We start from the raw sequence: 25,547 nt of genomic DNA, 5'->3' as shown, positions 1-25,547 counted from the left end.
CACTACAGAAACCTGGGCTTAACTGGTCAAGAAAAAACCACTGTACATGTACATTCTTTTATTCCAATGTCCATGCCAGTATAAACACATTGCATGACCAAACCATATAAATGAAACGCTGCTGCTGGATTGACTAACTCTTAAGAGAGAAACGGAATAAATGGCGAAGGAGTTTTATTACAAACCCAATGAAGAAATCTCGAAACAAGATCAAAATACCAGCTAACGTTGTGATGCATAGGTTAGACATCTGGACTAGTAAGTCATTGGTTGTGGGTTCGATTCCCACTCTCATTTCAGAGCAAATGAAGTAATACAAAAACTATATACAGCCAGAAATTGTTAACCAAATATAATGCCCAAATCAGGAAGTATTTTCTGATCAAACAACGTACTCTAAATGACTATTTACAACAGGATCCATTATTGCTTCGAATTATAAAATGTGTGCGAAGAAATGTAAAAGTTCAAAATTTGCAGATTTTCCGAAGCCTAAATTTTAACTTGGAACTTTGAAAATTAGATTTGACAGATCAAGAAAAGGACTGGGAAATTGAGCAGAAATTCTGCTTGTCTACAGCACTGACAAATGTGGCCTATTGAATGTTGATTTTTTTTTATAATAAAGTTAATTTCAACTTTGGTTTGTGTACTACATGATGAAGGAACATTGAATTCAAAATGAGTTTTGGAAAAAGACGGTTAGAAATAAACATGTTCTCGTCTGAAAAAAAGTGCTACAGGTTAAAACAACGCGACAATAATGCTTATATATAAAAGAAAAACACTGAGAGCACTGTGCTGCATTATCTATTGTCAAGTACCACAAAACTATCAAAAGTTAATGCTACGTAGTGTAAAAACAAAGAAACTAAACTTAAAACAATGAAAGAGAAAAGGAACTTAAATAGAACATATCTACAAAATATGAGTACTCTACCAAAATTGAATGCCGCATATAAAGAATTGGTGTGAATATAAACAAAATCATTCATCCAGTTGTGTCCGTTGGGGTATGGCACTAAATCAAGTCATCAAAATCTGTCAATATCTCTTTTTTTTATATCCCCAATGATCCCAATCATAACTCTAAAACCCTCCTCCCCACCCCCCAAAAATTGTTTGCAGCCGAAAGTCAAACTTGCCCATTTGCCCTGAAAGTGTGCTTCTAGTGGTTGTACTGTTACCCCCTAGCTTCGGCCCAATCTTGGGTATTTTCAGACGCTGACAATTTATCGGCTTGTTTCTTGACAATAGACTGCCATCTATTGTCGCAGGTTCCTACAGAGATGTCACAATTACTGATTCTTATCTTTTGCCGATTCATTAAGTAGGCTCCATTTCAATGACCTTAATCTTACAGAATTCATTTTGAGAAAGTTTCAATTCATGGCAGTAGATCTACTCTCGGCTATAGAGGGCGCAATTCTAAGCTGGGATATCAACTCATTGTAGGCAAAGAATCAAGAACAAGTACCAGCATTGTCAAAGTACCAACGTCCAATGTGCAAGAGAATTGGCACCAAATGCAGCAAATTGCAAAATAATTCAACCCGCTTCGCAAATTCTAAACTTCAACAATCAACTTTTAACAATCTGCAGGCTGATTCTCAATTAAAATCTCTCAAAACCAAGCGACCTAGGATCTTTACAATTGCTTCAGACGAGAATATTTATCATGTTTACATGTAAACAAGCTATTTACACTCCGGAAATTTAACATTTACATCATTAAAAACGGTAAACAAAGAATCCCAAACTTGGACCACTAATTCAGACCTATGGGTCATTTGAAGATCACAAATATACATTTCATCAAGATCAAAAACCAGCAGGAAAAAAAAACTTGCAGGAAAAAACAAACTTGCAGAATGTTTTTACTTGTTCTATCAGATCTTGTCATTTTGTTATCGTGACTAAAACTATGAATACGTTTCTTGCAGTTAGACTCTGACTGAAATAGCAACGCGCATTTGAAGATGACACAAACACAGCTGTATCGGATTTTGGTTTGTCAACTGGTATTCGGGAGGCAAACAACATGAGCTGTTTATTAAAACTAGTGGGAACCAGTGTCTTTTTCTTTGAACCGATCTTTAAAATGCCTTATTTCCGCAGGATTCGCTGTTGCAGTTGTGTCCAATAATTTGACTTTTCAATATTTTTTTTTTCATAGAAACTATCCCTGCTATACCAGTCTAAAGATCTTCCGTTGCGAAGAAATATTGCTTTTTAACTGGCACATTATTATCAACAGTAATTTGAAAAAGAAGTCAGAAGCTAAAATTTCTGGTTATTATTTTGGTTGAAAACCCAGGCTCAGTTCCACAGAGATGCGCCGCAGAGAATACTGCTAAGGAAAGTCATGTGCTAAGCATGAATCGGCAGAGGACCAGCCACCATTAATACGCATCACAATACGTTTTGGCTGGTGACCTGTTATTGCTAAGTGGATATTTTCTATGCTTAGCATATTTCTGTGCGTCGCAGCTCTGTGAACCCTTAGAGACAAACCTGCTCAGATCATCTCCGTCTCTTCACTGAGACCGTAGCTGCTGTGCCGGGAGTCCGTCGTGATCGCGTAGACGGTGAGCTCTCGTCTGCGATGGATGATGCAGGGGATCTTGAGGAGGAGCGGCCACGCTTGCCATGGAGATGGAGCTGAGGTGTCAGGCGGCCTGACCTCTCCTGACCTTCAGCTCCCTCTGGGGAAGTCTGGGTCATGCCTACGAGGAAAATTAGGGGAAAAAATGGGAAGTATATTAGAAACTCACAAGTGAGTCACGAATTAGTAAAAAACACTCGAGAGTAACTGGCGCTCATGAGTATTGAAACTCATGAATAACAGACCCTAGTTACTGACACGAGTACAATGACACTCATTAACAACTAACACAAGTAACATATACTCGCGAGTGTTGAAACTCATGAGTAACTAATCTAAGTTACTGAGTGAGTAATTGCGACTGAGTAATTGACACTCATGAGCAACTGACATAAGTAAGTGACATAAGTAACAGACACTCACTAGTAACAAACACTCATGAGTAACCTACCGAGTTTCTTCTCCACCAATGCGAGTTGTTCAGCTGCTTCTTGGCACTCTCTCCGTTTGTTCCTCATGGCTGCCGAGTTCTGCTCCTCTTCCTGAGTTCTCAGCTCAAGCTCCACCTCGACACGCTTCTGGATTGCTTGCTGGAGACTTTCAAGCAACTCTAAGAACAAGAAGCAATGCAGGGTCAATACAAATCAAAATCTCAAGCATCTCGGAGTCAAACCAGAAACCAAAAAGAAAAAGTTCCAAGTGCAAAGAACTCAAAATCCTGTGTAACAGTCCAGCCCTACACAAGTTGGTCTCAACTAAATCACAAGACCAGCCACAGGTTACACGGGGAACGGGGACGGACAGAATGTTGCAACCTGACGCCACTTCGGCGGTTGTGTACAAAGTCTATGGAGAGTCAAGCATTTCCTAACAAAATTGGAAATGTTTCTCAGTCCCAGATTCATGTCTTATCATCATTTTTGCTATGACTGACCTTCACTGAGATGATAATGAAGAAAAAAGTGGCATCAGGTTGCAACATTCTTTCCAAATTTTCTTCATTTGTTTTTGATCATGTTGATGTGGTTTGATATGTTGATGAATTCTTTCTTTTTTTCCCATCATTCAAGGAATTTAACATTAGCAGCAATACTCACTTTGTGATTACGACAACAAACCGCAAGGAAGTAAATGATGAATATGGTGAGTATAATGAAGAGATATATATATGAATATATATAATGAGTATATATGAAGAAAAAAGCAGCGTCAGGTTGCAAGATTCTTTCCACAGGGACAAAGGAATGCTGTTGTAAGTTAATTTCTACAGTTGTAACTAGACTTGGGACTGGATTATTATAATGAACTTGAGAGGATTTTTTGTTGTTGTATTTTTACAAAATCACACACGATTACTCTAAGTACTTAGTCCTTTTGTACCTATCTGTCTTGAAAGTTGATGACATCCGTTAGGTATCGGCGCTCCAAATATTGCCCCTTTCATCTTCTCCAGTGGTAGGAATTGGTTCTGAGTTCCTCCAAACTTGCCGTTGCTCTTGATGCGATTTCCGTCTCTCGTCAGCAGGGTGGGGCAGGGTATGACCTTGACGATCTCTCGTCGGTACTCTGTTGCATCCTCTAAGGTGTCTAGGATGATGAGGTCTGTCAGAAGCTGGCCAAAGACTAGAGAGAAAAAAGAAGAGAAAAAGATGTTATGAGGAAAGCGAGACTAGGCTTGACTTATTGAGCTTCACCCTGAAGTCTCCAATTAGGAGATAATTTATTCTCAGTGACTCAGTCATACATTAGCAATATTCTGCCGACTCTTTAATTAATTATGGCAGAGGTATAGAGATATACACTGACCTAGTTTACAGCTATCTTCATTGGCAGGGAACTTGAGCAGGTGTCTGGCAAAGACTGGATTGCCCGTGGGTTGATAATTCTTGAGGTATCGAAGGTGGGGAAGCTCTCTGGAAGAAAATCCGAGGAAATGAAAGGCGGCATTTAATCAAGATAATAATATCTTCTACTTATATCACAACAAAATAACAGCCACTAAAGTGATTTATTTCACTCTTCTTTACAATTTCAAACGAGGAAGATGAAATGCACAAGAAATTCTCCAAGAAGATATTTAGGACATCAAGTAACAGAGGGTTGAGTGCAGCTGAAAAGAGATATGATTTATAGATAAATGATTTTTTTATACGAAACCCAATCCCGCAAGCTATGGTCAATCATGACAAAAATCACCTAAAATGAACGACAGGCAAGGAGCAGGCACAGCAGCATTAATAGGACTTTAACGAAAAAAAGACTAGAAACATGAGTAACTTCAAATATCTTACATAAGAAAACTTTAGGCTAAGGTTCTTTTGGGCTCCAGGTCAAGACTAGGTCAGCAGAGGTCATGACCTCTACGACATGCCAGGTCAGAGGTCATCTTCTTACCTATTCCAGTTGGGGATATTTTTCCTGAAGATGGAGTCGAGGGGCAGGACTTGTTGACGTCCGTGTGTGGCTTTGTAGACCTTCATTGCAGCTTCCGATGTCCTGACGACTAGGCAGTCCATGTCTGAATACATGTGCCAGGACAGGACGTGAGCTACCACATCGTCATCCACTTCTGCTAACTGACCAATCTGATCAGGACATAATCAATAATCAATAATCAATAATCACATGAGCGGATATGAGCTATCAATCTAATTCTAATCAATTGATCAATTTAATTGACCACTCTCATTAGAAAAAAAATCAATACTAATCAATAACCAATTGATAAATTTAATTCAATAAATAAGGAGAAAATCAATAACAATCAATAACCAATAGTCTAAGTCCATATCACGAGAGGACGATGATTGCAAATCTAACCAGCAAATAATCAATAATGATCAATAACCAATAGTCAGTAATCAATAAGAGCAATGATTTCGAACCAACCGCCACAGCCACAAATGCCACAGCCCCAGTCTACAAAGGACGTAATGATTGGTAGAACACTTCCGAGAATAATCTGCCTTGAGGATGCTTTCACTGGATTACATTTTTTCTGTTAAGAATCAGGCTATTTTCTTACTTTGCCGAGTATCGCTGGGTCATTATTCATGTCGACGTACGTACTCAGGCCACATTTCCGTCTCGGGGCTTGCATCAACGTCTCTCGTTGCCTCTGAGCCTGACCCAATAACCTCTGAATACTTTCCACCTGCGATAAACATTGACAATATCCACCGATGAAAAAAATCTCAGGTTCAATCACAGTACATCACAAATGTCTTAGTTATAAACTCAAACGTACTTACCGAGTTGATTTGGTTGGAGTGTATGGCCGTTTTCCTGAGTTCCCCCTTGATTTGGCTCTCATTCTGCTGTGCCTCCTGCACCGACACTAAAAATATAAATTAAAGAAACAAGGAAAGTTTACAATTTGTCTTCTACTTGCAAAAAAACCACAGCTATTTGGCACCACAATCTGATCAATAAGTACCCCTCTTAGTGGTGAAAATGTGCGAAAGTCAATGTGCAAAATTTAAAGAAAATGGAAAAGAAATAGATTCAATCACAAGTCAATCATGAGCCCACCATAAAATTACCCCACGCAATCACAATTAAACTGAACGCAGACAAAGGCATTTCTTTGTTACTCTGTATCGCCTTAAACTTGACAGGACTTGTGAGGTACATTTTAAACACTGGGAGACAACTTGTCAAGTTCTAACAAGATCTTTGTCTTACTTTTCATCTCGGCGACCAGCTTATCGGTAGTCTGGAAGAAACCTTGGAAGACGTTGATAGTTTGTAGCAGCGTGTCTCTCTCCTTCGTTAACTGAGCCATCCGATATTGCTTCCTGGCGTCTTAAGAAAACAACCCAGAAAAACAGAACGTTTCAAAACCTCTCTTCAAGCATCACAAATGATATTCTGTAAAACACTTTCATACTTTGTCAAAGCAGGATTTCAATTCCTTTTTTAACTAACCTGCCGTTCAAAACTGCTTTCATGCTTGTCAAAATTGCTATATTTCATTTTCAGTATTATTAGACATGCAAGTGAAAAACTAGCTTAAACCATAATAATCTTCATAATAAGCTTCATAAAAATATAATTATAGAAAGTAATCAAAAAAATAACCAAGCAAATGAATAAGCTCTTACCGTTGTAGAAGAGGAATGGTTGGACGTAGGGTTCCACGTTGGTTTGTTTGAGCTGAGGACTCTGAACCTCAACCTTCAAGGAATACTCCCCACCGTCTTTGCCCGGGGTGCTCTCCTGTAAGACTAGATTCTGGACCGTAACAGTTCCCTTGCTCATATTAAACTCCGCCGACGACGTGTTGCCGACCAACATAGGGATCTCATTGCCTCCGTCACCGCATAGACTGACCGTCACCTTCCCTGAGATATTGCCTCCTGTGGCGTTACCGTACTGGTCCTTGAGCTGTAGTTTGAGTGTCCGTACCAGCGATCTACTCAGCGATTTCTGAGTGTTCGACACAGTCATCATCGCTTGACGGCTGTCGGGAACCAGTTTAACCGGGGGACCGGGATTGATCATGTAGCTCAACTAAGGAGAAAATTTGGAGATTAATATCATAAAAAAAATCATGTAACTAAGCTGAGGAGAAAAACTGGAAATGAAAATTATATAAATTATTCATCAACGCTACCTCACCAATCAGAGTAAACACCATATAATTTACCAAGCATGAAATGGCCTCAACAGCGCCAGTTGATAAAGACACCGTGATGGTGTCGCAAGCTCCTGATACGAGCTCTGTAAGTTAAGTCACAAAAGGCTATCTATGATTTACTTCATATAATTCACATTTGTCACGTATACTCACCGTGTCACTGACAATGGTGTTCTGGTTTCCCGTCGACACCTGGAAGAACAGATTGTACTGACCAGCGACCTCTGGGGCTTTCCTCTTTCTGGTACAGAATAAAACATTTGATGCAAAAGTGAATAAGTGTTTGGATCTTCTTTGTCAATCTGTGGTCAGCACTTTTTTCCACAGGTTGGCAAACTGTGGAAGGTCCACGTTGCAATACCAAAATGTAATTGGATTGTTAACCAACAAAGGCTAACGAAGACTTAACAAAACGCCTCTTTTTTTAACATATGAAGGTGTTGATATACATCGTTAGGCAAGTTCTGTTGCCAGCCACGGCTTACATTTATGCCCTTGGGTACCCAAGCACTTCAGACCCAGACTTATTTTCTGTCTAAGCCCTCAGTTTTTTTTATCATTCACGGACAGTTACAAATTCAACCCTGTTCCCCTGCCATGCCTTTTACACAGGCTAGTCACCAACAGTCAGATCATGTTTCTTGTAGGCACTGTGACAGTCAAATTCCATCAACAGACAAAAGCAGGTGACTGGTAGTCACTGGCTTATCAACTACCTACAGTCAAAGCATAGCTATATCAGGTTTCATAACAATCACAGCCAGTCAATCCTGCTTTATGAAGGCAGGGAGCACTCAACTGTTAAAAACAGTCACTTGATTTATTTTGCCTGCTCAGCTGGCCTTGTTGAAATTGCCAGCAAGAGAGGGAGGGCAAATACACAAATAAACAGGAGTACAACCAAACAAATTGAGTTCAATAATGACCACCCCTAACCTGAAATAGAAGTGTCCAGGTTTATCATCTTGTTGCCTGTTGTCTGGGACGTAAGACACTGCCTGCTGGGAGGGTTTGTTCTGAGATGAGGCGTCAACTATCCAGAGTCTCATGAGAATGTTCTTGGCAGGGAGTTTCATGAATACACTACCGTCTTCCGCTTCTACCCTCACATCAAATGCTGGAAATAGGAAAAGCGGACAGCAAATGAGAATAAAACAGAGAAATAATTTTAAACTATGTAGAAGAGAGCATATAACTCTAAGGCTGGATTTGATTGATGTCGTTGATTGTGCCCCCTACCGCCACATTATCTCATCTTGGCCTGTCCCGTCGTAAACGACGATGAGTTCGACGTCTTTCACAATCATCAATGTAGGTCTGTGAAGAGACTGAATGCCCTGAGTGGATAGCAGAGCGCCAGGAGGAGCGACCAGTGCAACAGACTCCCAGGTATCATGCGGAATGTCAAAGGCAGACAAGTCTCGCTTAAGGACGTCCTTGAAGCGCAACCTAATTATCAAGGGGAACATAATTAGCCCCAGTACCGCCCAAATGTGCCTGACTTTTACTCAATGTACTGCGCTAACCTGCCCAAGCATTCTATATTTGTATGGATTGGTCACGGAATAAACACAGTGTAATGCAGGGGCTAATGAGTTAACCAACTCGTTACCTGGAAAGAAATCTCCAACCACAAGCGACCGTGTCTTATCATAATCCACCAGGACTTTGGTCAGCTTGTTAGGATCAGGCTGGACGTATACATCCACCGTGATGACCAGCGCGCTCCGGCCAACGATGGCCCTAATGGTCAGCTTGTGGTGTCCAGTAGCAGCCACGATGATTGGTCTACCAAACGTCGCTCGACCGTCCTTGTCTGCTTTCATCTGTAGGTTGACGTTTTCCAGACCGCTGGAGCCGGTGAGTGTCATGCGGGCGTTGGGCTCCGTCGTAGGATTATCAGCATCGTCACAGAGTTGAACTGTCAGGTTCTTGTCAAGCCTGGAACCACTGTAAACTGTTACGGGCTACCAGTCAAAAAAAGGGGGAAATTAATGCATTTTCATGATTTCATGAACCCCAGCTCCCTTTGTAATTTTTTTTTAACCATCCTAAATCCTACAAATCATCCATCCACAATTTTTCGACAAAGTCATTTTTGCAATTCATGGACTCAAGTAAACTGAAAAAAGACACTGAACAATTTGGGAACTGCCAACATTGGGCTCAGTTGGTAGATCACTGGAACGGCAATCCAGAAGTCACTGGTTCAACCCCTGCTCCAGTCAATTTCTGTGCTCAACTTTTATAAATTAATATAAAAAACAGCTCAAATTATCAGCAAAACCTGATTAAGTTATCAATCGTCCCTAAAAAAAAAAATCAAAACCAAGGAACACACCTCGTAGAGAGAAGTGTCGACAAACATCAGCTTGGTAGCGGGTCCAGCCAACATTTGCAGCTTGACGTAGTCGGTGAACTCATGATACTTGATGCACAGCTCTCGCTGGCCGAGGTTACCACCCTCAAACCGGACCTGTCGTAAAGCGAAGCCAGTATTGGACAGGATGACCTTCTGTAGTTGCTTCGTCTTGAGACCTTCGCCTGTCACCTCAAGATGGCTGAGAGCTCCGTGGGGCATCTGGCGAGAAACAAGATTATGAAAGTTAATGGTTACACACTTTCCAAAATAACGTTCAAGAGTCGCAAACCAAAGATGTGACACTGAAGTACGAGACAACTTCAACATTTGAAACAGTTTGGAGCAACTTTATTCACAGATCAACTGTTTGAATCATTCAGAATGACAAGTTTATTCAATAAAAAAATTACACAGCTCCTAATACAACTTGGTTTGCAGTTGTCAGGGTTCATGTGAATAGCTAGTGAGCTGACTTGGACTGGGTGACTTGTGATGGACTTGTGATGGACTTGTGATGACTTGTGATGGACTTGTGATGACTTGTGATGGACTTGTGATTGACTTGTGATTGACTTGTGATTGACTTGTGATTGACTTGTGATTGACTTGTGATTGACTTGTGATTGACTTGTGATGCCTTGTGATTGACTTGTGATTGACTTGTGATTGACTTGTGATTGACTTGTGATTGACTTGTGATTGACTTATGATTGACTTGTGATGGACTTGTGATTGACTTGTGATACTTCTGACCAATCACAAGAACCACAACCACCACACCAGTATTTACCTTCTTGATTGGGTTTCCATGTGAATCGGTGACGTTAATGACGATGTCTCCATCTAGGTTTTCTCCCAGTCTGGCCTTCCTGCTTCCTTGACAGACACACCTGATTTGAGACACCTCACCTGGCTCTGGTCTGTAAAATAAACCCAAACAAACCAAAAATACTAATAAAAAAACCCAGAAAACAGCGACCGATTGTGGTACCGCTGCAAAATCCAACTCGTACCAGCCACCCAACCCCGGCAAGATCAGTAGTGAAGTGGTAAGACATCTGCACTAGTAAGCAGGAGGTCTTGGGTTCGAGTCCAAGCTGAGCAAGCTTGAGTATTGTCGCAAGCTCTCAGACAGCGCTGGGTGTGTTGTGCTTCTAAACATTATATCAGTAAATAGCAAAACCTCGAGATGAGATTTAATATTATTCCATCCAATTCTGTTATTTTATAAGCATTGTATACTTAGTGGTGTCCTTGGGATCGCGAAAAAAATTGATAAGCTTCCTCGGGTGGGAGTCGAACCCACGACCTCCTGCCTACTTGTCTTAACCACTAGACTACAACATTTTACCAGTGGTGGCTGCTAATATGAATCTGAAATAGCAACAGGTATCACAAACAATATCTGGTATGATGGAATATTCCTCATACAAGGTTAAATTTGTGAGTCTTTCTTGATAGAGGAGTAAAAAATCAGAGAAGAAATTTCTGACCTGATAGTGAATCCAAACTCCACTCCCGATCCGTCCGACAGACTGAGCTGGACGTATTTGGAGTCTGCGGCTGAGCTAGGCACCTTGATGTCAGGCAGGATCCCCTGCTGGAGTTTGTCCTGATTGAGACGCGGCATCCAGCTCACCTTGACCTTACTGGCAACCTCAGGACTGATCTTGATCTGTCTGCCGCCCTCGTCGAATAACGCAAACACTGAAATGAAATGGAAGATAATACTTAACGCTTGTACGGACTGTTCCAAATTCAACAATAAGCCCCGCCCACCTTTTGACCATAAGCCCCACCAGAAAACTTCAAAGAGGGGAGTCAGGTTGGCGTAGCGGTACTTTCCTCGCCTTCCACCGCTGTAACCCGGGTTCGAATCCCGCCTGGGCCAATATGTGGATTGGGTTTTCAGTCCCTGCCTGATTCCAAGGGTTTTCCCTAGAATATATTTCTGGAATGTTCCTCCCACCTCTAAAACTGTAGTTGCTTCTCATTATCCCTTCTCTACAGGTTTCTTCAGGCTTGCGAGCTACAGTGCCTAGGGCGCTTTTGAGGAATCCTTGGTTTCTTGATTAGAAATAATTAATAATAATAATAACAAGAATAATAATAACTCACATATTCCGCCGATATGTTCTCCAGCTGGCCATTTCAGTTCCTGTTGATCTCTTAGCTTTGTGGACCCTTTTTTCTCCGTGTACCACATGTCGATGTAAAAAGGATTGGAATTCGGCAAGACTTGTATCGCCTTCTCAACTGGCAAGACGTCACTGAAATTCTGCAAATAAAACAGTGGGTGAAAAGTGAATAGTTTCAATGCAACTATGCCATCATTTTTTTCTCTGCTTGCAATAAACAAGACTATGGGATGATAGATTGCAGCTACTTACTTGGAGCGAGACTTTGGCCGTGATCCTCTGACCTTTCTTGAGATTCTTGAAGAAGATGATGTTGCCCGTCAGAGTCGTCTTTCCTGAGCTGCAGTCTCCGGAGTATGTTGGTAATCCTGGAGCACCAAGGAACTGTTGAACATAGGATGACAAAGAAAAAAGGATAGCGAATTATTACTGGAATGTGATATTTTCTAATTATGAAATTTAAAAGGAAAAGACAACTATAGACCTAACCTCACAGGGAGATCTAGGCAATAACTAAGGCTACAACACCTTGATACCAGTTTCTAGGCACCCATTCTAGATATTAGATCTGTGTACCCCTTCTGGGTAACAGTTCTAGTACCCAATCTGGGAACCTTCTAAGTACCTGTTATGTGGGTACCGGTTCTGAATACCCATTCTGGATACCAGTTCTTAGTACCCATTCTGGGTACAAGTTCTGAGTACCCATTAAGGGTACCAATTCTGGGTACCCATTATGGGTACCATTTCTGGGTACCCACAATGGGTACCTATTATGGGTACCAGTTTTGGGAACCCATTATGAGTACCAGTTCTAGAACCCATTCTAGATAACACTTCTGGGTACCTATTCTGGGTACCAGTTCTGAGTACCCATTCTTCTGAGTACCCATTCTTCTGGGTACCCATTCTGGGCACCACTTCTGGGTACCATTTCCAAAAACCAGTTCTGGCATCCAGCGTTGGCTACTAACTCTGGCAACAAGCTCTGGACATCAGTTCTGAGTATTAAGAAATCTGTCCACCAGTTCCGCCGAACCAATCGACCTACCTTACAGGTGACGTGTAGCTTGGGGTGGACGGTGATATTCCCCGCCTTGTCTCTGACCTCGATAGTCACATTCAGTGCCTGGCCGTTCTCAATGGAGATCTCCTCATCAAAGGTAGGGACAGTGAGAGAGTAAGGTGGACCTGTCCATAGGGGGAATAAAATTACTTGATTACTTGATTGTTGTTAATTGATTGCTCATCGGGATGGAGCTCAGCAGATCAGTCTATAGGCTCTGTGGGTAAGTAGCCCCTCAACGGTAAGAAAGGGAGAGTTGGGGAGACCACTGGGAGAGACATTCAAATACAATGCTGGCGACACTTGACGCACAACCAAAGACACTATGGCTTTGAGCACATTCAAAATAAAATAGTCGCGCGTACTTCTCGCATGCGTGTCAAGTCTACAGGGCTCTGGAAAGTGGCAAACAAGCGCCCTCTTTTGTTGGCGCAAGGAGCCCATTGTACTGACCTGGTGCCAATCTTATCTTCATCGTCTGTGTAGGGAACGTCAGGCCAGGTAGCGTCACCTTCAAGTTAAAATTCTTCCCTTGGAAGGAACCGACGTCACCGGTAGCCGTCACATCCTTGACTATGAGGGTGGTCCCCCTCGCTTGCACTCCGGCAAAGCTCAGCTGCAGACCGCTGCATAAAGCCAACATAGGGTCAGGTCATCATTTCAAGTGCATGCTGGGATATCTTGGGGAGATTTGTCTCAAGAGTGTCCCCATCTGATTGATCATGTGTTATTTTACTTCATTGTAAATTGCTCCTGCAAGTAATCCCAATATTTTTCCACAACTTGGAAATGATATTCCAGGTTTTTTATCACATAAATGATAATTCACCTTAAGGGTACTTGTATACACGTAAAATTGCACAGGGGTTGTTACTGGTCGACTTGGAGTCACATATTAAGCATTGATAATTTCACATCAGTCATTGATTTATGATACGTACATCTTACTTTTTTAATTGCACACAAATTTTCATTGACAGGAACTTTTGTTGGAACCGAAGGGACTACCTGTTGTCCTTGACTGACTGACTGACTGACTGACTGAGTCACTGAGTATAAATAATGTCAAAAACCAACACTTTCGGGTCCAGCTCAACTTAGGCAAGCCTTGTGTTACTAAATCAGGATGGAATTTTGCGTCAAGAAATGTCAGGAGATGGTAGAAAAGAGTAAGTTAGGTTTGTTGAGAGAAAAGGCGAGTTTTAGAATTAAAAACCCTTGTTCTTACTTTGCTTCTAGGAGCGGCCTCATATCAGGGACTGGTTTGGTGCAGTGATTGAACTCATCTTGCAGCTCTAGAGGGATGTTGAAGGGAATGCCCACCCTGAAGGGAGGGTCTAGCAACCCCACGCTGAACTTGCTGGGAGGAGCCTCTGAATAATTGACAGAATTAAGAAAGATGGTTCCAAACTGGCCCAATCTGGCATAAATGAACCATCTTAAATACCATCAAAGGAATTAAGATGCAGGCTTTATTCGTGATGCTGAATTGGGTCCTGTGGCTTCGTACATTTAACAGAATTATAAAGGAAGACGGTTCCTTGATGAAATCTGCATGGTTTACTGAGCTTTACTTCTGAATAAATTGTGGAAGGTGGCATAGATAAACTAAGACCAGTTGCCGGTTATCCTTTAGACTTTCTTCTGATAAGTCTTAAAAAGCACTTTGGCCAAACTGGCCCAATGTGGCGTAACTGAACCATCTTAATTTTACCATCAATAAGGAAAAGAAGGAGTGTGTTTGTGACTGGACTTGTGAATTCATTTGTGAATTACTAACCAGACTGAAAAAACCCTGCTGGATGAATACTTGATGGTTTACACAGTTCCGATAAAGGATAAAGGAGATATTGCTACAGGTTGTTGATTTTACCCGTGATGCTGAATTTGATCTTGTGGCTCGGCAGTGGTTTGCCACCAAACTCTGTCACTCCACTCTCGTTGAGGACCACCTGGATCTTGATGGTGTGATCGCCAAGGTTCTTCATGTTCTCTGCAAAACCATCAAGAAATTGGAAGTCATTTCATGAGGCTTCTTTAATTATCTAAACTGAACAAATCTCTTCAAATACTAGGTTTTGCATTGCCCCAAAGTAATTTTATAAGCACTGTATACAAAGCATTACAAAGTCTTCTGAGAGATAATTTACAAATTCGGACTGCATCACTTAGAATAATAGTGGGTGGGTATTTATAAAGCACACGTATCCACCAGGACTGGTGCTCAAGGCGCTAGATACATCATTATTACCCTGCTCATTGGGCCGATGAAACATTAATAACATCATCTGAGCTCCCTGGGGAGTATACAGCTCCATGTTTCCATTTTGGCGCAAAGCAGCTTAAATCATTCACAATAACCATCTCTGCCCTCACAGGTACCCATGTACTCCTGGGTGGAGAGAAGTAATGAGTGACAAAGTGCCTTGCCCAAGGGCACAAACACCATGACCCCAGGCTGGACTTGAACCCACAACTTGAAGAATGACAGAGAACTGAGAATGAGGGACACAGACAGTTTTACTTTCCAAATGGCGGTATCTGCAACAGCTTGAAAATCCTTATTGTATTCATTAAACGATTCAGAGCTTCAGATCATCCTTAGGATGTACTCACCCATTCTTTTGAACCAGTAGGACCAGGCCTTGACGTACTGACTGAGATGAGACACCAACTCCTCCTCACCGTTATGTGCTACACGAAGATTTGTAAAAAAATGATAACGATAACCAATCAACATCAGGAATGAAACTTTGTTAGCTCCAAGAGTTAAGTCAACCAGTCAGCTGGCTGGTTCGACGCTGTTATGGCAGCGGGTACAGCAATCAATGACTTTCAATGGATTTTGTAACAGGGAGATCATCTCTGAGATGTAAAACTTTAATTTCTTCTCATTGTCTTCTCTCCACAGGTTTCTTCAGGCTTGCGAGCTACAGTGCCTAGGGAGCTTTTGAGGACCTTGGTTTCATTACCAGAAACAAAAACGATAATAAATAATAAAATATCATCAGTTGGTCTCCCTTCATCAACATAATTCCTTCGTAACTTGTAAGAAATGAGATTCACGAGCTTGCTTGCTTGAGTCAAAAGAGAAGCACGTTTATGAGTAATAGAGGACAGGATGAGTGACTTACTATGCAGCATGACCTTGAGTTCTACAAGCAGCTTCTTGGGGGTGAGATGTGAACCCGGAAGACGAGAGATTGACTCTCCCTTACGATTCCTGATGTCGACTTGGATGGCACCTGGGTCACAGAAAAACAAATGATTAAAAATTGGAAAGGTTGTTTAACTCTGAATGAACCTCGGACCGTTCGAAATATGGTACAAGAATGTGCTGCTTGCACATCTTCATTCAAAAATGAAACAGACGCTTCTTAAGCAACGAATAGAGTGTTGCTTGGAACATTCACTTGGAGAAGTTCATTTTTGGAATTGAAAACGCATGCCGCTCCTCCTGGGATGGGTGTGGGAATACCTAGTGTTTTTTTTACGGATTTCAAGACGACTTGAAGACAAGTGTGTCTCACCTACTGTGCTGCCAGCTGCCATCCTGTCTCCTTGCTTGACTTGGTTACCCTCAGGCCAATTCACTACCAACTTCTCAGGAAGCCTGCAAAACCAGAGAAAAATGCAATACTCGACCAAACGGAGCACTTTTGTTTCTTTAACCCTAACTCCTTAGGCATTTTTGCTAGGATGCAACCTCGATCCTGTAAAATCCTCCAACTGCCTCCATGTAAAAATTGCACACAGCCTCAATCCTACAAAATCCTCCAATTTTTTTTTAATGTTGTCCTTGGAGGGGTGACCACTGCCTCAATCCAGCAAAATCCTCCAGCAATCACTGTCAATATGTTGAGGCAGAGCCAGTGACATCCTGGAGCAGTGCGGAGGATTTCAAGTATAATCTAGGCCTGAATTTATGCACGGCTGAGCATAAACAACACAAGGTCTGGCCCAAGACATTGTCACAGTGCATCCTCCAAAATCAGCCTAACATTCCTGCAAAATCCTCTATTTTGCAAAGAGGATTTTGGAGGATTTGGGAAGGTAGGGTTAAACATAATGGTTAACAAATGGCAAAAGAGCCCTCTATTGGCCATTCGGGAATTAGATCAAGATTTTCATCAAGTTGAATCTTAAGTTCTAAACAGATGTCGCTCAGTGTGATTTAACCAATACTTCGAAGTACACGAAATTTCACAGTGATTTGTCACATTCTACGACCACAACCTCATCAACTCTTTCGCAAATTACAAACTTGATGTAAAAAAATCTTCAGGTTCTGTCACAGAACCATAAAATGAAATATCTACTCGGTATTCTTGACCTACTTTCCCTCCTCCTCCTCGATGAACCTCTTCAAGACTCTGTCGTTGGCTGATCGCTCCAGCTTGGACAGGGGCACAATCTTCACCTCATTGTACAGCAATCTTGGCTCCTGCAAACAAAAACATGTAACACATATAAACCACCTGGTCAGTTCCATCTGCAGCAATTCTAGGCTCCTTGAATATTTCTTTGCCATTTAAAGGGACATTATGGCATGGAATACTCCTAATTGGGCTACAAAACATGTTTTCAACGAAATAATATTACATGGAAAGAGCATTTCAAAGTTGAATATAAACATCCACACAACCATCCTTTAAAAACATGGCTTTTTTGTGTTATTCCTGCGAGAACCTGGGACAATGAATTTCGGGGTCACAATTGTAATTAGTGAATTTGTTAACCAACCTGTGCAATCTCCATTTCTCCTCCTGTGGCAAAGACGTCCCCCTCATGATGTCCATACAGGAGAAACCGCTTGATGGTCCCAGTGATGTGGGGCATAGTACGAAACGTCCTCACCTAGAAATCAAAATAAGATCACGTCAGTACCAGTTCAAGGTTTCAGTAACACTATAAAACATAACCAGGCTTGCCTATTCAAGCTGGACACAAAATTCATAAAAGTGTCCTCCACAGTCTGAGTATGTTACACAGCGCCCTCAATTTTGAAGCACATAGTGATTAACAGAACAGGTGAATCAGCAAAGTGTCCTTCACACTCTCTCACTGTAAACTTAAATAGCGCCCTCTGTCGCTCATTCACATAATCCAATGGAGATTAAATTTGAGGTTGACTTACCAGTTGACCCCTCTTGAAAATTTTGCCGTCCCACTCGATAGCCTTGAAGACAGCCCACGGTGACTGCTGTCTCTTGACGGTCAGCTCTGGCCGCGATATCGTCCCCTCAAAGCCGCAGAATTTCACCTGTTTGTCGTAGTTCTCATGGCATTCCCTCAACCACTCGTGGAACTGACGGTCGATCTTGACTCGCTGGGCCTGAATCATCCAAAATGGAGAAAGAAAATACGCAAGTGGGAAGTCACAGAATGAAGGAATGGACCTTCCCGGCCTGACAGTCAAGCAGTGCACATCGACCAATTAGATTATGACTTTTGGTCACGTGACCACTGTAGCTCAGTTAAACTTGGTTACAATTGTTATGGGAAATGTACACAAAGAAAAAGTAGGCGGGCTTATGGCTGAATCTGTAAACGGTCCAGGACATATGCAATCAATACGGGCAGTTCACTTCACACACAAAAATGGCCTTTTGTAGCACATTTTTTGGGGGGAGGGGGGTAGGAGATGATTAGAGTAACAATGGATATGTCTTACCTGGCCAAGAACGATCTTCTGAAAGATTGTGTTCTTAATATCTCGGAGTCTGACCTCCAGGTCAATAAAGGTCAACTTGTTGGTACTGACTTCAAACTTGTCATTGGTCCACAGTACCCCTGAGATTCTATTGTAGCATTCGGTGGGGATGGGACCGCGCTTCTTAGGTGAGGAACACCAGTCAAAACTGCGAAACGATCGAGTGACAAATTGGAAGTGAATGAGAAATGCAATTGCAATTGCACCGGGTCATCGGAGATGAAAGGCAAGAAAACCACCAATATGCCAATCTTAGACAGGTGCGAAGCTGTAAAAGATTCAAACTTGCGAAGCATAGACAACTTCTTTTAGCTGCAAAACAGGTCACAAGCCAAAATGATATAGAGGTTTAATGTTTGTAACTGGTGCCCCGCTGGTTTTTGCTTGTTAAGTATATATGATGACTGAGACCAGTCTGCGCTACTAAGCATACAAATTTGCGCTAAGCTGGTATGAACTTTCCAAATACAGCAAAACAGATTAATTAATGCACAAAATGATTTCGCAATTATCAACTACTTTTAGCTTGACATTTTTTGCTGAGCATTTTTTGTGTGAAGTTGGGCATGTATTTTGAGCTTACTTTTCAACGTAAGTGTAAGGAATGAGTCTACCGCTCCAGTAGCATTCAAAGATGGGTCGATTGCCTCTGGCGGGTCTGTCCTCTTTGTAGTATTCTCCATCATCCATGTCACTTTCAGCTGAAGGGATAAATCCAAGATGAGATTGATCATTAAGAAAGAGCATGCTACTTATGAGTAGCATCGCTGTCCAATAGTTATGGTGTTTGACTGTGTGTCACAGTATGTTGGTTCGAACACCGACAGGGAACATGGTGCTTGTGTTCTTGGGCTTGACATTTTACTACAATTGCCTCTCTCCGCCCAGGAGTATAAATGGGTACCTGTGAAGGTAGAGACCAAATTGTGCTGATCTCGAGATGCTGCAGAAATCTAATCTCATGGCCTGATGAACGGGGATAATAATTGAGATGCGCTTTGAAACCTCTGGCATAAAGTGTTTCGAGCACCACATCATTATTATTAGTAGGATGACTGAACCATTGTGACTTTTTTTACGTCTTCATTATTTCAAAATTGATAAAAATTCAATCTTTTCAAACGTTTGCATACCACCTACCTCCAGGAATGGAGTCAATGGGAAACGTCTCCTTGTCATACAGGAAGGGATGATACCTCAGGATCCCTTCAACGATACCGGTGCCCTCAACAACCGCTCGGAATTCAAAGGAGTCTACTGCACTGCGGATATACCTGAAGGAAATCGAGAGAATTTATTTCAATAATTTATTTCTGTAGCAAAACCAAGAGTTTCTAAATTGTTCAAGTTATGAGGTGGTCCCCCTCCCCCCCTCGGAAAAAAATGAAGACATAGTCTTGGACGAACTAGACTCTGAAAATCCAATCCAGATGAGGGGACTGTCAGGATTCGAACCTCGGATCTCAAAAGTGAAAGGCAAGGAAAGTACCACTACACAAACGTAACTCTTGCAACATGTTTACGTTAGGGACAAGTAACAATTCCTTCATATGGTTATATATGTTCATTTTCTAGTTCATAGTTGAATTGAACATTTGAATGGCTCAAGAATGTTCTGCTTACTTTGTTTGCATATCATCCATGATGTCTCGCAGGCTGATGAGGCGCGGTGTCTTCCCTCGGTCGTAGATCCCCACGGTGATGTCAATGTTCTTGAAGGGGCTCATGGGCCGTTTGTTGCCCAAGCCAGAGGCTTCATTGCCGCGCGGACCGTGAATGTAGTAATGGTAGATATGCCTGCAACAAATAAAGACAATTTCTGTATTGTAGTTAAGGTTCTTGCGATGGATCACACGTCAATCACGAGTCATCACAAATCAATAACAAATTTTGGAAGAATTGGTAATGTTCCTAAAAATTTGCCAAAGGAACTACGCTTAATAGTTTAATTTTAAAGTTCTCTCTCTTCTTTAACGCCACTATTTAATGCTCTTGTTCTTGAGTATGCAATCATCAGACTTACGCTAATTGTCGACACCATCCGTTGAAGTCGTGTTTGAGATAATGGATGTGATCAGGATTGATCCCCGTGATGATGACGTGAGTAAAACTCTCCTTGCCAACTTCCTCGCTTATCAAGTTCTTTACGTTCTGCTCGTCACTGCCCAAGTGACGAGCATCGCCCACCTGAGAATAGAAAAATCGGAGGACTCATTTTCAGTTTTTATTTTCTTACACAATCTTGTTGAAGTCTGATCAACTTTCCCCATGAGGTTCACGAGCCAAAACTTACAACTGAAACAACTGACCAAGATGGTTAAGTTTGTGAATTCGGACCATGAGCTACTGAAAGACCACAAAATTGCAAATGGGGAAAAATTGGAGTCCTTCGGCCATCGAAAATGAACTTCACAAGAACAATTTTTATTCAGCAAAACTACCACTTTCTACCTGTGATTCAGAGTACTCCAGCCTGATTTCAAATTTCTCAATTGGAAGAAAGTAAAACTGAGGTCTACCTACCGGTCTGTTGCTGATGAAGCCACTGTAGATTGCTTCCCGATTCTTTTCCCGTCTCTCAAACTCCTCTTTAGATATCGTCAATTCATGCACGTCCCGGGAATCTTTCGGCTTTGTAATCATCTAGGTAAAAATTAGATTAAACCAGAAATCGTGGTAAAAATGAATGGTTTACGTCTCCAAAAGGTGATGAAATCTTAGAAATGTTACCTTTAATAATAATTGAACTAGATTTACATTAATGGATCGAATATTGGCCCTGCCAACCTTTGGTCTGTGTACATTTTCACCTGACCACAACTCTGGTCACCTGACCACATCTCTGGTCACCTGACCAAAACTCTAGTCACTTGACCACAACTCTTAATCTGATTGGTCCATGTCTACTCTCTGAGTGACAGACAAGAAGGGTCAATCATGAAAATGAATGAAATTGTCTTACCCTTGTTCCCTGACCAATGAAGAATATTGCTTGTTTGCCACCGACACCAAAGTAGGAGATATCGCTAGTCAGCGATCGAGGAACACTCTCGTTTGTTGGTGTGTTTGGTCGGCCATCCTCGTCATCTTCATTCCTAGAAATATTGACAACAAAACATATGACAGGTGAGAATTGTTTAAATTAAAATATGAAAATGTCTAAACGGAGATAACTTGGATTGAGAGGTGGTAGTTTCATTCCCTATATGTAATGGCCAAAGTAAAAATCCCGCCAACATTCAAATAACGCCAGATTTTAGGTCAGGACTAGAGTACATATCAGGATAAACAAGAAATCTAACCTGGCTTTAAATCAGACCCAGCTTCGAATGGCGCCCCTATTTAAAGTTTGGCCCAGCTTCAAATCCTACCCAAGTTCAAAATCAGCCCAGCTTTAAGTCAAGACCATTTCTAAATTGAGCCCAACTTAAACGTTTGGCCCAATTGCAAATCCAGACCATGTTCAAAAGCAGCCCAGTTTAAAATTAAGCCCAGCTTTAAATTCAGCCACTGATGTGTGCCTGGGTTCGCAACCTGACCAGATTCAAACCTAGGCATTCAAACATTTCTAGACAAACTTTTGAAGTTGTAACCCCATAAAGCGTTAGACTTACTGTTTAGGTTTCTTCTCTTTACGGATGAACTTTGAGAGACGGTAGATGGCCCAGTTGTTCAGCTGTCTAGACGTCATACCTTTACCATTGTCGATGACACAAATCATGCTTTTATCACCCGACTCATCCAGAAACTGAAATGTAAAACATAATTTACAAAATAAAAGCAAATGGAATCAAGTGAATCTTTATTCTCAAACTTCACTTATCTCTTCTTCTCACAAAAAAAAATCTCTATGTTGCCAGCTTGAATTGGAGTGCTATCTGAATATCGGAGAAGATCTTAACAATTGTGGAAAAAAGGGGACGAACCTGTGTTCACAGGAACGGAGTTCCCATCTCTCTTTTGACGCGATTGGGCCAGACTCTATATAATGCTCCTGTGGGGGATCGCCACACCTCCTCCACAGTGAGTCTGTTACCTTCCCAGCATTGAAAAATGCCAGTACCATTAACAACTGGGTTGAGAGGAGTAATTGAGGTAAAGCGCCTTACTCAAGGGCACAACAGGCATGGCCACGGCGGGGCTCGAACCCACAATCCCACGATCATGAGGCCTGTGCTCTACCGCTAGACCACACATGCCCTAAAAAAATGGTTGAACTCACCAGTCTGAGTTCAATTGACCTGGGGCCAAGGTTGTCACTTGTTGCTGTCAGGGAATTATCAATCAACTCAGCCAAGGCGAATGCTGTGAAGAGAAAGCACAGAAATACTGTCACAACTTTGGCATTTCTATGTCATTTGTAAATGAACAATGTTGTTTTGACCTTTGTCAAAGGTTGTGTTGTATAATCAGCGATGGTAGAGTCTTGGAATTGTTACGCCCCACCTTGGCAATCAGCACCAACTGTAGTTGGGATGATCCCAATTTAAAATGAGACTGTCCCAACTAATGTGTTCTGTCTTGAACACTTAAAGTTTAGACAGTTGCAGCTGAAGTTGGGACCATAGTCTAGTTGGGGTTTTACAGAACCATCAAAATAGTTCCTAGCCAGGTATTCAATTTAGATCAACTCTATCAAAAGTCATCACAAGTCATCATAAGTCATCACAAGTCATCACAAGCCCATCACAAGCCCATCACAAGTTATCAAATGTCATCATAAGTCCACCACAAGTCATCATAAGCCCATCACAAGTCATCAAAAGTCATCAGATGTCATCATAAGTCCATCACAAGTCATCCAGTCTCAATTCAATTGACAAGCAACAAGTATACAAACAAACTGTGACGACAGCATTTCTTTGTCACTGTTGTGACCCCTATCACTTGTGGCCTGACTAATGATTGGACTTGTGACTGGCCCGCAGTTAGGCAGAAATCTGCTGTTGAAACTTACGCAGCGGGTTTTGTCCAGCACTGGCATAGTATTCATATATTCCACTCTTGACCAGCGTGTCATAGTGAGGCAGGAATTCCACTCTTTCCTTGGCTGGGGCTGGCAGGTTCTGACTGATGTGATTGAGGATGTACAACGTATCACCCGAGTCAACAAGATCCTCTGCAAAATATAGAAAATAACCATAACAGTCGAGTTACTTAAGAAAGCCTGTTTGTCTATTTTTTTTTTTTAAAGAGAACAATAATTCCCTTAGAGTAACTGCAGCATCTGAAATTAACAAAGAATTTTATCTGTACACCGAGTAAAAAGTTGGCTGTTGTGAGTTAAAGCATCATTAAAAAAGGACATCTAGGGTTCTATATTATTCAATTATGTTTTTCCTTTTACGAAATTTATGGAAAGGCCTTTTCTTTTAGTACAACTGATTTTTTTTTTGGGGGGGGGGAGGGTTTGGGGAGGGTGTTTTATTTTAAAACTTTATTATACTCACCATATTCATCGTCATTTACTTCCTTGCGGTTTGTTGTTGTAATCACAAAGTGAGTATTGCTGCTAATGTTAAATTCCTTGATGGGAAAAAAAAGAAAGAATTCATCAACATGATCAAACTACTTCAACATGATCAAAAACAAGAAAATTTGGAAAGAATGTTGCAACCTGATGCCACCTTTTTCTTCATTATCATCTCAATGAAGGTCAGTCTTTGCAGAAATGATGATAAGACATGAATGTGGGCCTGAGAAACATTTCCAATTTTGTAAGGAAATACTTAGAAATTTCTAATTTCTAAATTTCTTGACTCTCCATCATGTCCATAGACTTTGTACACAATCGCTGAAGTGTTGTGTAACATTCTTTCCAAAAATTTATTTAATTTCAAAATATTTATCACTACGGAAAGATTCCCATATCTGGCCATCACTTTTCACCCTGTCATGCCTGTGCACAAACCCTATGGACATGATGGACTGGTCTGAACATTTCTAAGTGTTTTCTCAGTAAAAATTCAAAATTTGTCACTGCTTATTTTGACTTTTTAGGACATATTATCATTTTCTGATGGCTGATAGGTCATTTAAGGGAAAATAAGTGATGGCCAGATATGGGAATCTTTCCTGTCCGAAAATTGGGCAACCATCGGCCAGCACCGGCACAACCGCACGTAGGAACCCCTACGTGCGCGCGGTGCACGACGCACCAACGCTCGCAAGCAAGACGAACTTTTTACAACTTTAAACTTCGAGCAAGGAAAATTAAAACTACCTGGCGGATACGGTCCCTAAATGTCTGATAATTGAACACCCCTCCTAGATCGATTCTCCTCTCTGGCTCGCTGCCTTTTCTGCGGTCGTAAACAAACACAACCGAGTCTTCTTCATCCAATGTTTTGGTTGCTCTTCTCACGACGTTGGTCTTTGAGTTGGCCGCCATCTTTTTCATTTACCAATGATCGTTTGACGTTCCCGGATGTACAAGTAATATGCATTGGGAGCTATTAAAATGCTCAGAAGACTTTGGCCAGTCTAGTCCATGTCTTCGTCGTCCTCGGACTTCAAATATGGAGGGGGGGGGGGGGGGGGGGGGGGGAACAGTCTAGAAATTCATTTCTATATTCCCGTTCGTAAACTATTTAAAGAATTTACTTAGCGGTTTTTTTTATTTTTGAACTTTTTTTTAACTCGCCCCGAAGAACAATAATGTTATAACTTTCCTACCTAGATAAATATAAATCTAATTCATGCCATGAAAAACCCTTTCAAATATGGAGGCATATGTCATATTTGACCTCTGGTGACCTTTGAGAGGTCAATGACCTTACCCTATTTATAACAATTTTTCTATTAAAAAAAACCACTTTCCTATGACCCAAGTCTACGTCATAGGTCTTCGCACAATGAAAATAATTATCAGATGTGGGAACAATAATATCTAACCTCTGGTGACCTTTGAGAGATCAATGACCTTTGTAAACCTTATTTATAGGTATTTATAAGATTTACTCCAACTTGTTCACGATCCAAGTCTAAATGTTAGGTATTCATGCTATAAAAATACGTTTTATCT

General features: G+C 41.4%; 1 protein-coding gene across 1 annotated transcript; it reads right to left on the bottom strand.

Moving 5' to 3' along the window:
• Window positions 1-18: 18 nt before the first annotated feature.
• Window positions 19-24,944, bottom strand: LOC119724797 (structural maintenance of chromosomes flexible hinge domain-containing protein 1-like). The gene is made up of 39 exons (XM_038196012.1): window positions 24,747-24,944; window positions 23,974-24,049; window positions 23,481-23,642; window positions 22,746-22,828; window positions 22,138-22,271; window positions 21,486-21,618; window positions 21,047-21,166; window positions 20,547-20,710; window positions 20,147-20,320; window positions 19,664-19,797; window positions 19,107-19,224; window positions 18,485-18,671; window positions 17,948-18,145; window positions 17,554-17,667; window positions 17,148-17,254; window positions 16,341-16,423; window positions 15,945-16,055; window positions 15,427-15,504; window positions 14,684-14,803; window positions 14,039-14,183; window positions 13,264-13,436; window positions 12,796-12,935; window positions 11,997-12,128; window positions 11,725-11,884; window positions 11,100-11,313; window positions 10,397-10,526; window positions 9,586-9,825; window positions 8,857-9,211; window positions 8,181-8,361; window positions 7,398-7,485; window positions 6,709-7,117; window positions 6,290-6,409; window positions 5,857-5,942; window positions 5,631-5,759; window positions 5,000-5,190; window positions 4,412-4,518; window positions 3,986-4,228; window positions 3,057-3,215; window positions 19-2,726 (listed from the first exon to the last, which is right to left on the bottom strand). The coding sequence occupies exons 1-39, from the start codon at window positions 24,921-24,923 to the stop codon at window positions 2,524-2,526; spliced, it is 6,078 nt and encodes a 2,025-aa protein (XP_038051940.1). The 5' UTR covers window positions 24,924-24,944; the 3' UTR covers window positions 19-2,523.
• Between the last annotated feature and the right edge of the window lie 603 nt (window positions 24,945-25,547).

Source organism: Patiria miniata, unplaced genomic scaffold, assembly GCF_015706575.1.
Source record: "Patiria miniata isolate m_02_andy unplaced genomic scaffold, ASM1570657v1 HiC_scaffold_18, whole genome shotgun sequence".
NCBI classification, from domain to species: Eukaryota; Metazoa; Echinodermata; class Asteroidea; order Valvatida; family Asterinidae; genus Patiria; species Patiria miniata.
This window is presented reverse-complemented; position numbering and strand designations above follow the sequence as displayed.

Coding starts and splice junctions, on each gene's coding strand:
- LOC119724797 (XM_038196012.1), bottom strand. CDS start 24,923: ATGAAAAAGATGGCGGCCAACTCAAAGACCAACGTCGTGAGAAGAGCA. Junction 23,643..23,973: donor AGTAAATGACGATGAATATG/GTGAGTATAATA, acceptor TATATTTTGCAG/AGGATCTTGTTGACTCGGGT. Junction 12,936..13,263: donor GAAGATAAGATTGGCACCAG/GTCAGTACAATG, acceptor CCCTATGGACAG/GTCCACCTTACTCTCTCACT.